The sequence below is a fragment of the Ixodes scapularis genome, unplaced genomic scaffold (genome assembly GCF_016920785.2).
Source record: "Ixodes scapularis isolate PalLabHiFi unplaced genomic scaffold, ASM1692078v2 PGA_scaffold8__174_contigs__length_109621045, whole genome shotgun sequence".
In the NCBI taxonomy this organism is placed as follows: Eukaryota; Metazoa; Arthropoda; class Arachnida; order Ixodida; family Ixodidae; genus Ixodes; species Ixodes scapularis.
The window spans coordinates 99,971,370-99,985,401 of record NW_024609883.1 but is presented as its reverse complement, the minus strand read 5'-3'; the positions used below and the strand labels follow the sequence as shown (position 1 = coordinate 99,985,401).

Sequence of the window (14,032 nt, the reverse complement as noted above, 5' to 3'; positions counted from 1 at the left end):
ATTAACTTCAAAGTACCCAACGCCTCCACCACATCCCCGAAACACGTCTTAAAAACTAGCTCAAAGAACGCAATGCAGGCACCGTGGGGACGGTGGAGAAGCCTCAAAGATAACACAGAGGCTCGATAGTTTGCGAGGCCGCCGAGAGATGGCGCTAATAGCGAATACGGTCTAAAGTCCCTTGATGTTTTAAAAGTAGCACAAGGTGTATCGATGCACGTGCAGACCTTGGGAAGATCATGGCGGCACAGCGCAGCACTGAGCTAGATTTCAGACGCCATGTTCTTCCCAGAAATGGCGCGCGACACATGTCTTGAGCATTTCTACAACAATGAATGGCACCACTTTTTCCAGAATAGAGGGGCTCTAATACGGTCTAGAGTAACTGTATAGACTCTGCTTGCAGAGCCCAAGTATTGCCATTCCTTTTCCTTACGCCACCAACTCCGTATTGGCAGAGAAGCGGTCACTTGCGCCGAACTGGATGCGACCTTCGTGCGGGAAAGCGACCTTGCAGGCGTCGAGTCTTGGGCGAATTATGTTTCTTGGTTTGCGTTTGCGGAATATACATGCTACGCTAAAATAGAACGAACTGGAAGGTTCCTTGACCATTCAACATAATGTGTAGCCACTGGGCACAGTATAATTGCGTTTTTTAACAACACAAGCGATGTATTAAAACATGTTTAGAAGTCTGGGAAGAAGACACGAAGGACGATAGCGTAGCCCTCGCATCCAGTCTTGCTGAAGCGACGGTTGCTTCCCCCAGTGTGGCCTTGGGTCCAACATGGCCCCCTTGGAAGCACCATTGCGGTACTCTGCTCCGCAAGGTGAAGCATGTACAGTTACTCTAATAAGGTGTAGGGTGAGTGCATATGCTCCACTTGCAGAGCAGAGTATCGCAATCGAGCTCCCAGGGTGGCCATGTTGGATCCAAGGCCGCACTGTGGGAAGCGACTGTCGCTTCTTCAGGAGTTCCGGAGGGGGCGTGCCGAGGCGAGCGGAGCAGAGAAGATATAGTGCAGTGACACGCTGTGCGTGCACCGTTGTCTTGCCAATTGTCTCCTCTTTTTCTCTATGCCATCGGTAGAACATAGTAACCGACGAAAACGTCGTCTCTGAAAGCTATAGCTACGCATTGTTGTCTGGTTTGAAGTGCCTGGATGTGCCGGTTGCATATCACTCGGAGAGCGCCGCAGATGCATTCGTCTTCCATGTCTGCTTCCCAGATTTTGAAAACGTGTTTTAAAACATAGCTCGCATTATAAAACAATGCGATTATATCGCTTCTCCGCCAATACGCAGTTGGCGGTGCAGGGAAAAGGAAAGCGATACTCTGGCTCTGCAAGCAGAGCCTATACAGTTACTCTAATAAGGTCTATTGAGAAGTTGTCACTTATTGAACTTCGATGGGGAAGGTTTGGTGTTAAGTGCAAAACTTTACATTTAACAACCGATACACAGTTGTGGCAAAGTAGAACATGAAGATTTAAACCTCTATTTTCTAGTTTGGAACTTGCGGTGTTGTAAAAACAATGTTTGCTTCTATTCTACAATAATATGAGAAAATACAGGTTCAAACTAAGCGAGGTCTACTAAAAGCATTGGCAATAAAACCGGTTAAAAATAACCATTTTTTAAACAGTTGGATAAGCGCTCAATTTTGACATTAAAGGGGTAGTGCAACAATTTTAATGTTGAAAGAACTTGCAGTTTGTAATTTTTATATCACAAGTGACCAAGCACGCATCATCTTGCCCCGTACAACTGCTATTCCGCTGTATAATCGCAAAGAACAAAAATTAATTACTTGCCAATCTGCAGCCACATGTGGCGGTTACAAGAACTACGGTGGCAACGTCTTTTGGGGGATAAACGTAAGTCAACAAAGCCCGTCTTCCTCCGCTGCTACACTCTCCATCAGCCCCGTGGTGATAGGTCTTTTGTGTCTATCGCTCACCGCAAGCTTCAACGGTGCGAATCGTAGAAAAGTCAATAGTCACGGAGGAAGCGGCAGGTGTCTCTGAAGAAAGAACCCAATGGCAAACCAGGTGACCCCCCAGAGTATGTCACTCAAAACGACGACGATGAGGGTTGAGGGACACTTTGACCTTTGATAAATAGTTTCATTTATGTATTAAAATCAAAACCAGTGCGCGCAAGAAAATATAGTTTTCCGTTCTTCGTTCCATAGGCGGCACGAATCCCCACAATTAATTGGCCAAAGTTTGAAAATCTTTGCACCGCCCCTTTAGTTGTTCCCAACAGTTGATAGCCTCGAAAAAAAAAAAAAAAAAGTAAAATTACATTAGTGCAGTTGCACATTGAAGGCTGAAACCATGCAGTTGAGTTTATAAACAAGGTTCAATTATCGACTCTGACCCTTTCCCTATTCGCCAGTCTTGACAGGTCGGTTCTATCGTACAAAACTGTGCAGACAAAGAACTATGTGCAGCCATGGCTTGGCAGAATGGGTCTGGTTTTCAAATACCCTGGGTGCTAAAGTGCAAGCGGGTGGGTTTACCCATTCATCTGGTCTAGTTGATGTCTACGCTTGTTTACACTCAGATTTTACCTCCCCCATAATTGCAAGCTAGTGCTCAATTCCCAAGTTTTCTACCACCTACACTCACCTAACTCTGGTGGGCACAGAGACTAGAGATTGCACAATTGGAACACCACACCACTTGTCCCAAAGAGCAAAATGGCACAGAAATTTACAACACCCAAACACTACTTCGGAGGACTGACAAAGACTGTCGGTTTCTTTTTACTGAGAACAATTTTTATTATCACTTTCTGCCATAGTGGCTACGCTGCCAACCATCAAAGAAAAGGGGACATTCAGAGGAAAAAAAAATCATCAAACAACCCAGACATTAATTCACTTTTGAATTTCCCGCATCCCAATGGCCTTTCCCCATTTCCCCCCGCTTTAAAAATAATAATAATAAAAAACAACCTTTTACTCTTATGTACATGTGTCAAATATCTCTTCCCTTCCTTCCGCCGCCGACAGAAAAAGAAAAAGGAAGCAAGGTCGACTTTCAGCGACAACTCCGCCGACGCGTCTTCCGGCCCATGGGCCTCCTTTCTTGCATAACTACCGTAAAAGAAATGTCAACAAACCTCGCACACAGAAAAAAAAAAAAAAAAAAAAAAAATAAGGGTTTAAGTGAGCACCAAACTTAGAGCCGACCGCTTCCGCTTAGGCTTGCCACTAAAGAAAATGTTTGGCTTTTGGTTAAAACAAAATTTCCAATTGCTCGAGCGAGGAAGTCCGGACAAAAGAGTAACTCCGCGGCGGCGTTTTGCACGACTCGGGAGTCGGACAACAATGGTACGGGTCGGTTCGAGGGTGAGGAGGGCGGAGCTTGTAGGAGGAGGAAAAGAGGGAGGAGGTGCGTGCGGGCAAGGGAAGTCAGCAGTCGAGGAAGTTTGCGGCCATGAGGAGCTCGAGCGCGATCTCCGGCGCGATGGGGAACTCCGGGATCTCCGTCGAGCTGTTGGTGTAGCGCACCTTGTACGTGAAGTACTGGCACACCTTCTGAAGGACGTGGGACCTGCAAGAGGAGGCACGCCGTTGGTCGGCCGCTTCCGCGCACGCCGAGAGTCCCGGCTGCACGAATGGCAACTACGGTGCATCAATCGCACCCGACCGGTGTGTCCGGCGTCCTATTGGGGAGCAGACCCGGCTGTCGTGCCTTTAGCGGCTCAGTGCGGACGACAGTAGGCTCGCGATAATTCAAACTCTAATGTTTCATACTTATGGTTCATTCAAACAGCGAATGGCATCTTCGTGAGATCCACCCTCTTTGTTCTGGCGGTCCCGTTGAGTGCACTTCTCTCTGAGCACCGGTGCGCTGCAGAGAGACAATACTCGCGGAGCCTGCTTCCGCAGGTGTTCCTTCTCCGCAGTGCACCGGTGCTAGGTGAGAAGCGCACTCAACTTGGCTCAAGCAGGCACACATGGGCTATGGAAACGGGTGCCATGCGAAAATTTCCATAGCAACTTGCACGGACGCTGCGACGTGGCATAGGTCCCTGTCACAGCATCCGCGCAAGTTGCTATTAAAACTGCCATGCAGTGCCCGTTTTCATCGCTGGTGTGTCCTCTATTCAATAGTCCACATTAGACAACATCGTGTCCCGACTAAGTTTTTTTTTTTGAGCTGCCATGTGCTGTCTAGATAGTCCACGGTACACAACACTCTTAGAGGGGTAAATAAATTTATTCTTTACATTTCACAAATGTTTCATGTGTGGCATACCTTCTTATGTTTAGTTGGTCTATTATGTTATGTGGCTCTGATGCAGCGGCCGGCTGGGATTATGATTAATTATACGGATGGCTGTACATACAAAGAACTTTTATGATTTCCCTGACACAGGCCTACTACAGTGTAGACCGCATATAACGTATGTCGCGGGAGTCGCGAAAATCCGCACTATAAGCGGTATTGCGTCATAACCAAAACATCAATTTTTCAGGCCAAAATACATGCCACGAGACAACTTAAAATAATTTATTTTATGTTAAATGAAAAATAAAGCTTAGTTTAAGGAAAGTCTTTATTTCACTAGACTAGCACACTTCTCTCTCAAGTGTGTCACTCATTTTGAAAGAAATGAGCGACTTTCGCCTGGCGCAGCCTTTTAACGGCGTTTTGGGTTGCGGACGGACGTTGCGAGCGTTCAGGATTGCTAACCCTAGTCACTTTTCTCCGGTGATGAAAACGCGTGAAAATTCGCATCCTTTATACGATACGCGCCAGTAATACCTTCAACTTTAGCACAGGCATGAAATGCTCCAAACAAGAAATCCGGGTGATGTTCGAAAACACAAATGCTTAGAAAGCACCACTGTAGTCGAAGTAAACAAGCACGACGACACGGGCGTTTCTGCAGTCTTGAGAGTGCCGCCACGACATCGCCGCACGAGTAGGTGGATCTTCCCTTCTAGTACGTGCTGGGTTATCATAGCGACACACGACGGAAATTCACAGTCAAGGATAGCGCTTTTACGCGGAATGATGAGCTTCCACCACGCCGTCTACGTCGACGATCACAACCGACGCCATGTTTGCCGATAGAAGAAGCCAGCCCGCGATCGGCATGCAACGCGCGAACACTTATCTTCAACCTGCGATTGGTTTGTCGTTGCGGTTGTTTCCGACGCAGCAAAGGGTAGCACGCACGTGAACGACACATGCGTGCGTCCCTCCGTCGCTATGGCAACTGAAGCCTCTCTTCGCTTCTCCCCACTTTTTCGAGCAACCTCCTTGTCCCGCAAGTGCCGCTTGCGGCTAGCGCCGTTATCTAGTGTCGCACAGGGAAGCGTGCTCGCTGTGCCGGTCAGTCGGTGGGCTGTTCCAGAAACCGCACTATAACCGGTATTTCCCTTCGCGCGCTTGCATTTTAAGCGGTATGTAATTATGGAGTTCTATGGGAGGCGAACCGGTGGTTTAAAAAAGCCGCGTTATACCCGGTCCTGCACTATAAGTGGTTACGTTGTAAGTGGTCTATACTGTAATCATAAGCAGGTATGCACACATGAAACATTTGGGGAATGTATGGCATAAATTTATTTATGGCATACAAGTGTTGCTTCTCTGGTGTACAATAAGGTATGCCATACAAGTGTTGCTTCACTGGTGTACAATAAGGAGCGTGCTCAACAGGGCCACGGGAACAGAATAAATGTATTAAAAGCATATCACGACAAGTAAAATTTAAAAATTTGTACGAATTAACCAGGAGTATGAAACGTAAGTTTGAATTATTGAGAGCCCACTGTACTCCAGCGTGTGCTCGAGCCATATGTATCACACCGCTAATGCCAACCATTTAAAAAAGTATTGCAAACCACAGATGGGCTGCCAGTTTTGAAAATGGCTGCCTCACATTTCTCGAACGATGGTGCCAAAAACGAGCAAGGTAGATCACATTCATGCTTCTCATGGTTTCCCCCGAGTCATTCAGTCAAAACTTTGGCGACTAGTCTGAAGGAAGGCAAAACAAGGTCGGAAACTATCGACGGGAGCGGTAATAATGTGCCATTATAAAAATTAAAAAAAAAAAACTCCAGCAAACATCAAGTAAAAAAAAAAATTTCTTTTTCTTATTTGGCATTTTTATTGGTGTTTGCACAGGTATCAAAAACAAAGCTACAGTCAATGATATAGCGGGATCAGCAGGGAAGAGCTTCAGTCACCTTACCTCCAGCGCAAGCTCCCAACGTCTGACAAAGCTTCCATATCCGACGCACCTCGAGTGCACGCACACAGCCAAAGCATGGTGGAAGGCATGGAGCACGCGCTGGAGTCTGGGCGTTCGAAAGACGTGCCCTGCCAGTTTTCACTCTGCTGGTGACCATGGGCCGGCCATGTTGCACAAGCAACCAATTTTTAACGACTAGTTCGAGCGCACATCTCGCAGATTCTAGGAAACGAGTGCCGCTGACTTGTTTCCTAGAATCTGGCGACCTCGAATGCACCCAGCTGAGATCGCACTAAGAAGCCTCTCCCCCTCTTTTGGCCACCGCAGAGAGAAAGAAGGAAGTTAGGGAGCGCCCTCCAACCCAGATCTCCACCTAAAGGGGGACCCGACGAACCAAAACCGGGCTCGGTTCTGAGCGACGAATACCCCACAGGGTGCGCCTTCCGCAAGTACTCACGGAATCTCCCTGAAGTTCACTTCGTTAGTTTCGTTTTCTGCGAACTGGCCTGCAAAGAAAAAAGGAAAGCAGGGTCTCACCACTCCGCATCACGACCACAAAAGCCCGACGCCTACGACGCGCGTTGCATCAGTGTGTATATTCAGATAAAAACTGAGGGAGTGAAGGAGATGAGGTGCACACGGAGACATCGGTGCGTCGAGCTCTGGTTGGAATGATTAGTGGGTAGCCGCAAAGTTAGCCGCCTTTGTCCCCGCTCAAACGCGAAAGCGGAAGGCTGGCTTGCAGTGTTCAAATGCTTTGAACAGCGAGTAGACATGAAGAGCAGCTAGCCCTGCGTCACTTTATTCCAACAATGGTTTGCCACTCCGACGTTTCCGGGCACTCGCATCTCCTCCTCTCTGTCAGTTCTTATATGCATATGACTTATATAACTTATATGCATTCTTTTCCGTAAGTACAAACTTTAACTGCAGAAATTCGGCGAGGGAGTAACATTTCTCGTTCAATTTGTTGACGAGAACATTGAAACCTACTATTGCTCGCGTATCCATTACAATCGTAATATGTATATGAGGGCATTTCAATCCAGTTTGCTGCACCGGCCAGAGAATATATGAGTGCAACTTATATACCAACTTTTATTTTTTTTTTCAAGTTCGAAGGGGGTGCAGTGTATTCAAAAGTGCGACAAGAAATTATGTTCTTTTGGGGGGGCAAACTTTTATTTTTTGGTGTATGGCTACCATCCAGCAGTGCTGTGGAATGAGCACCCCCCTCCCATTCAGGAGAATTAGATTTTTCGACAATTCCATTCCTTTAGAGCCCTAGGAATACAAACACTTGACCCATTCCCTATCCTGGAATGGCTGAACCGTTCCATTTCATTCCTCGAATTCCCAACTGTGAAAAATGGCGCTTGACAGCTACATTAAGACACCCGCAAATAACGTCAGCATAAGGCAGGCATTGTCAAACGCATAGACAACTGCAAAAATGTGCAAAACATGTTCCGAACCGAAAGCATTGATTCTACTAAGCCCAGTGGTGGTTGCACATAATGCTGTTGGAGGTATGGTCGCACTGCAGCTATCGATCGCATGACCAAGCATAAAGCCTCATAAAAGACGGCTAAACTTCATACCACCCATTTTCTTCACAAAAGGACCGTATATACAGGGGTGGCCAGGCTGACCCGGCCTAAGAGCCGCAAACAAAACCACGAAACTTCCAAGAGCCGCGGGGGGGGGGGGGGGGGATTTTGCTCACAGCAATAAACGAAACTCGAACTACTTTCAATCTATCCAAGTCAAAAGCAGTTCAACTGTGCGTAAGGCAGTAGTAGCACAAGACAACCAAATCGCAACCTGTCTTTCGATTCCAAACGTGTTTCATTTCTCTTTTTGGGGTAGTGCTCGTGGGACTAGGAGGGAGGCGGGGAAAGCGGGGTAGGGAGGGAGCCGCGAGCCGCACTTTAACACGCAAAGAGCCGCATGCGGCTCGCAAACCACAGCTTAGCCACCCCTGGTATATATCCTCCACTTCTAGGAGATACATGGCAAGTAAGGAGCCGCACATCAAGGAAACGCGGGCGGTGTGACAGTATCCCTGCCTTGTGGCCTACGACTGGTGTTGTAATCGCACATTGTCGCGTCTCGCGGCGCCTACAACCGCCTACACCTTTGGTTGTTTCACTGGGGTGCTACCTCCATCCTTGAAGGAACATGAGCCGGTCAGATAATCAATGTTTTGAACCGCTAAAAAGACGAACAAAAGAAAGAAGACAAACACGAGCACCAGTGTCTGTCTTCTCTCCTGTGTTGTCTTTTTATCGCTTTAACCATGGTTCAAAACTTTCATCACCAACTAGCCCAAGAACAAGCATTTTTACAGATAACCAAGCCGTCAGTTACCTAAGGAGCAATGATGCTGTTTCAAAAGCCCCTTTGATCACATCGACGCAGCTCGCACAAGAAAAGAGCCCATTCCATTCCCACTCGATTCCAGGCCAAAATGCACCCAATTCTGCTCTCACTTCACTCCTCCCAGTGCTGCAGCCATTCTATTCTCCATGTTGGATTAACCTGGGACTGGGGTCCCAGTCTCTCAGGTTAATTTAATGTGGTAATATTCATCAGCTCGTCTGCACTTTTAGGATATTTTCTTATTCCATTCTATTCAGGGTCGCTGAAGGGCCGAATGATCCTGGAATTATTCCAAATCCGGAGTGGCAACTCTGCAACACTGCTGTCTAAGCACTTAAAAAAAAAAAAAATTTTTTTTTTTTTGGAAGCTTAGTGTTTTTTTAAGGATTTTTTTGGGACTGCAATGACTCAAGACAAGGTCTTGAAAAATTAAAATTTTGCATTTAAAGGGGCCCTAAGGTGGATTTTCAGATTGTATTCTTATGGTGCAAACTCAATCCATGCAACCTAAAGATCCTATCAAAGCCAAAATTACAATCGCACGAGACCCTTTTTGCCCTTAAAAACGCATCCCAACACCGCGACACATTCCTTCGTCCCAAGTCCACCTTAGCCCTTACGGCAAGGGAGGCCGGAAAGCCCTCATCACGTCCAGGGAGCCTGGATTTTAGAGGGAGCAAATAAAACATGAAGCGCATTCACAATTTAGTGGCAGACACCTCCAGCGCAGATTGTCTAAACCGAGGAGTATAGCACGGACGGCACGTTTGTTCTTTCCTCCGCGTTCGTACCTCGGGTGCATTCAAGCTAGAGGGCTCAAGCATCAATCCTAACACAAATTGATTCCAAGAGTGCACACATGCATTTTCGAGCGGTGAGGAGGACAGCGTAGAAACCACAAATTGATTCCAAGAGTGCACACATGCATTTTCGAGCGGTGAGGAGGACAGCGTAGAAACCGAGCAAAGCTCAAAGACGCTTGCAGGCGATCGAAGCTTCCGCCTCTTCCACCTCACAGCCTGTGCCACAAACGCGGGTCACGAACCGCGCAAACTCGATTGAGCAGTCGACAGAGCTCGAATCCGGGCACACACTCACCGGGTCCTGACAGCATGGCCTTAATGGTGCCGGAGGTGAGGGCATGGTTGCGCTTGATGATGAACTCGTGTCCGTCCGAGGAGATCAGCTTGACGTACATAGCCTCGGGGCCCTCGCAGCCCCCGTAGGCCCCGCCCCCGCCCCCTTCCTCCAGCTGCTTGTCTTCCGCCATGCAACCCGACGCCTGGTGCCGCCGGGGAACTGCACGCGGGCAAAGCGGTGAAGACGCCGTTGGTTAATCGGAACACGTGGAAAGGCAGTCCCGAAATCCCCGGCGGGGTTCGCCGGGAAGTCAAAGCTCACTCATACTATCGCGAATGCCAACAACCGTGTGCGTCATGATCCCTTGTGAACCCTCAACAAAGGGCTCACTTGGTAGCCGGGAAACACTCGCTATTTTCGTTATAAACTACCTTTTTTTTGTAGATAGTACATACGTTTGACCTCGCAAATACCGCAAAACCTTCGCTTTAGTGTAATGCAGTTCCAGGGTCACCTCATAGATGGCGCCAAACTGCGAGGGGGTGTGTTAAGCCTCCGACACTGGATTGGCGTGTATGGCTTGTAGTGTCTGTCACAGACGCTACGAGCCATCGGGCCAAGACGAATTGGTGGTACTCGTTTAGCTTGTCCAGAGTGGCAGGTCTGTGGATGCCCCCTAAACCGAGGGTTTTCATACTGTGGGAGGTACCCTCTCGGCTGCTGAGAGGTTACGAAGTTAGGGAGACTTTCGATCGGCCACACGAAAAAGAATGAATGGAGTATAGTCTGCACAAAAAGTATGGCGAGACTGCACCATAAGCCCTGGGGCTTCGGGGAAGAAGAGCTACTCAGCTAGCATCGACTGCTGTGCTTTCTTCACCGGCTCCAAATACTACGGACACCAAAGCTAAAGATGACAGCAAATACAAAAAAGGGCAGCTCCTTCCTTTGCCCTCCTGTTGACAAATGCAGGGGGAGAGAGGGACATATTTTCAGACCTGCTAAAAAAAGAACTTGCAGGACAGCTTCGAAACATGGTAGGTTCTCCCAATCTAATATCGGCACAACCTTCCTTTTTTTTTTTTTTTTTAATTTGTCAAAACGAAGTTTAGGTGTTTGTGACATTTTGTCTTAAGGCTTATTCACACAATGCATCTTTTCGACGCGCCATAGTTTAGCGAAACCGAGAATCTGCCTGGTCACGGATGGAGTTCGACGCGCGAAACCCGTTACATATCGACTCACAAGAATTTCGCCAAACCTTTTCATGTGCACCGGAAATATCAAGCGTTTCACATTGAAATGATATAAAGTATGCACAGTATGAAGAGTCTGTTTTATTAATACCACTCAATAAACTTCGTCATATTTGGTTCACTGGTCGCGCAAAACCCGGGAAAGATCGCGAACGTCAAAGAACAGACGGATGATCTTGAAGCATTTCCGACATTTTTGCACCGCAAAAAGAAGCTATTCCCAGTTATGTTTATATGTGGTGCTTGCACTCGTCGCGGCTGTTGATGAATCTGCACCGCGCCACCAACCCGTACTGCTAATGCGACGTTCACACACTTTCAACCCAGTGGAACCCGTACACACCACTTCTCCGCTCGCCATGTTTGTTTTGCTTTTTTTGGTTTTGGCTCGGATATGGAATCGGCCATAAATCGGACTCCCCGAAAAGCTTGCTCTGCCTCGAAGGACAGACGTCATAGCGAAGTCGAGCGACCATTGGCAGCATCTGCATTTCTCCTTCAGGTGATCGACACACCTCGGTGAGGTTTCAGCAAAAAATTGCTCCAGAAGCAAGGAACACGTGCCACTTTTTTCGGTTGCGTTCAGATAGGAAATCTGTTTCTCGAAACCTCGTTTCGCAACAAGATTCATCAACAAGATGCATCGTGTGAATCGACCTTTAGCTCCCCCCCCAGCTCAACATACGAGTTAAAAGTAAAGGCATGAATATGATAATAGCAGGTGTACCCCACCATCAGCAGTGGATAAAGCAACTAGTCGTAAAAAGTGGCAGTAACAAATCTGGTAACCACTTGTGAAATCATCACACACAGCAAAAGAGGTGTCTCAATACATCCTACGGTGGCTCGAGGCAATGAACACGCAGTTCAACAGCACGAAGAGTGGGTGCCACAGCATAACGCACGTTAAAAGTCGCCCCCTCTACTTCACGCTTCGAGATAACACACTACGACAACGCCATTGAAAAGGGAGACAAATTGTACGAGTCAGTAGTGTTGTTAAGTGCTCATTGCTATCATTATCCTTGGCCTGTCCGCGAAAAAACGAGGCCATCAAAAGGTTTCAAGGGCCGTTTGGGTTACCATGACAACTAGCGAACAGACCTTGCCCGATTCCAACTATTTAGAAGCGTAAAGCCCTCGAGCAACGCAGTGAAGGTTCTCAGGGGTGTGTGCGTCTACAGACATCGGCTGCGAAGCCTATTCTATGGCACTCATCACAGCTTCTACCGGCACATCGACTTTGAAACGTTCGTTTCAGTTTCGAACACTGCGGAACATTCCGCGTGCTATACGAATCCAACTGCAAACGGAAACAGGACGCAGAATTTAGCTTCGCTCGCTCTACTTTTTTTTTGTGTCCTTCCCCCAGTTGTTTGCGATATCGCAAGCATTGTTGGGCTAGAAGAGTGCACCGTCACGCCGTTGTGACGCAAGAAGCGGTGATTGTGCGCCGACTGAGCTTTACGAAGCACGATGCCGCAACAAGCTCATTCATTACTCAACGCGACTTCCACAAATGAAATACTCACTATCTTTTGCAGTTATACGCACAGGCTAAGAAGCTATCGTAAGCCCAGAACCACGAGCTATGAATAAACAGCAAAATACAAGCTTTTTCGCGATTGAATCGTATCGTTACTGCACGGCGGGAGACGCAAAAAAAAACTTGGGTGACAGAAAACGCGAGCAGTAGGAAGCGTTTTAGGCCTAAGCACTTAAAGGCGGTTCGGCTGCCAAGATTGAGGGTATTCGGCCACCTCTGTGGTCACCTTGCCAACGCTCACCTTCGGGATAGAGCGGTAGTCAATTTCAATTCGAACGAAATGATTTAGGGTAAATTCTGAAGGTAAAACGTACTCACAGTCGCACTCTGCGCTTTCCGAATCGTAAATTGCAGTTTCCCCCCCTGGTGGGCCAGTGCAGAATTAAGCAGAAACGAAAACGGTTCGTCTGCTACTGTTGCTGAGTTACGATTTTGCGGAAGAAACCCGTTGGTCCCAACCGTCCCAACCCTGCACTAATCTAAGAAATTATTGATCGCAGCAAGCGTTGTGTAACATAAATAAAACCTGTTATCTTTCCTTCTGGTGGTTGGAGGGCCGTAATGCCAAGGCAACAAAAAATAATCAAAATAACAAAACAAAACAAAATTATGTTTTGGGTTTGCATTGTCACTTTGGCTTTTTCTCTTTGATAAGAACTGTTAAAGGGGAACTCCGCCGACTTTTCGAGCTACCTAATCCAAAGGCATAATCTGAATGCGGATAGCTTCCCGATTCCGAAATAATATCTCGTTCTCCCAGATTCCCTCCAGTTAATTAAACAAAAGTGATATTTTGTTGAAAGTCATTGTCAGTGTGTTGTCATTCTTGTCCAGCTCGCTTGCCCTTTGCATTTAATTGCATTATAATTTATATTTAGTTTGCTGCCGAAACCGAAACATCGTTCTCCTTAGTTTTTCCCCAGTTTTCCCCGCCGCCCAAGAGTGACGTCACTTGTGTTCAGCGAGGCGCGGGGCCGGCAATCGGGTACGCTCGCGCCCGCCTTTCTCGAGTCTAACAGCAAGAAAACCTGGGCGTTCGTGCTGTTTGAAGTTGATAATTATATATATTTGCACAAAGTATGGCCTTGGCCTTCGTGCATAACTATAAGAAAGTAAAAAAAAAAAAAAAAAAAAATGGGAGCAATTGGAATTTTTGTAAAACCCTTTTTCAACTCGCTACCTCAAGCCGCGGCTCGATAGTTTCATGATATCGCTAGTAAATCCGTTCTCTTTTTATTAGAAGATGGCTGGCAAAAAAAGGTCGCCACGCAATACATTTTTTTACGAATTGCCAAAGCACCACGGAAAATGCTCGGAATGTGGGTACAGATGCCCCACACGCTCGTATGACCTGAAGGAACATGGCATTTGTTTGAGCTTTTCTTTTCAAAAGTTACTGTTGCAGGCGTCAACACGTGTAACTACTCTTGTGGCATGAATATGCTCCTTGGTGCTAAAGTAATTTAGCAAAAGATCTGTAAACCATTTCTAAAAAGCGCTTTTGGTCGATGCCATTTTTAGCGTTCGTGCGTGTGGCGCGTACATTCCT

General features: G+C 47.2%; 1 protein-coding gene across 2 annotated transcripts; it reads right to left on the bottom strand.

Moving 5' to 3' along the window:
• Positions 1–2,763: 2,763 nt before the first annotated feature.
• LOC115318191 (elongin-C) lies at positions 2,764–13,021 on the bottom strand. 2 transcript variants are annotated; one of them, XM_029977889.4, is made up of 4 exons: positions 12,802–13,021; positions 9,700–9,900; positions 6,677–6,725; positions 2,764–3,563 (listed from the first exon to the last, which is right to left on the bottom strand). In XM_029977889.4, the coding sequence occupies exons 2-4, from the start codon at positions 9,869–9,871 to the stop codon at positions 3,422–3,424; spliced, it is 363 nt and encodes a 120-aa protein (XP_029833749.1). In that variant the 5' UTR covers positions 9,872–9,900; positions 12,802–13,021; the 3' UTR covers positions 2,764–3,421. The 2 variants fall into 2 exon arrangements, with proteins under 2 accessions (XP_029833749.1, XP_029833750.1); XM_029977890.4 differs by having other exon boundaries at positions 12,725–12,837.
• Positions 13,022–14,032: the final 1,011 nt, after the last annotated feature.

Excerpts from the sequence above, each read along its gene's own strand:
- LOC115318191 (XM_029977889.4), bottom strand. The coding sequence starts at position 9,871 with ATGGCGGAAGACAAGCAGCTGGAGGAAGGGGGCGGGGGCGGGGCCTAC. Across the intron at positions 6,726-9,699 it reads GGCCATGCTGTCAGGACCCG|GCCAGTTCGCAGAAAACGAA; the intron begins GTGAGTGTGTGC and ends TTTTCTTTGCAG. Across the intron at positions 3,564-6,676 it reads GTGAACTTCAGGGAGATTCC|GTCCCACGTCCTTCAGAAGG; the intron begins GTGAGTACTTGC and ends CTCCTCTTGCAG.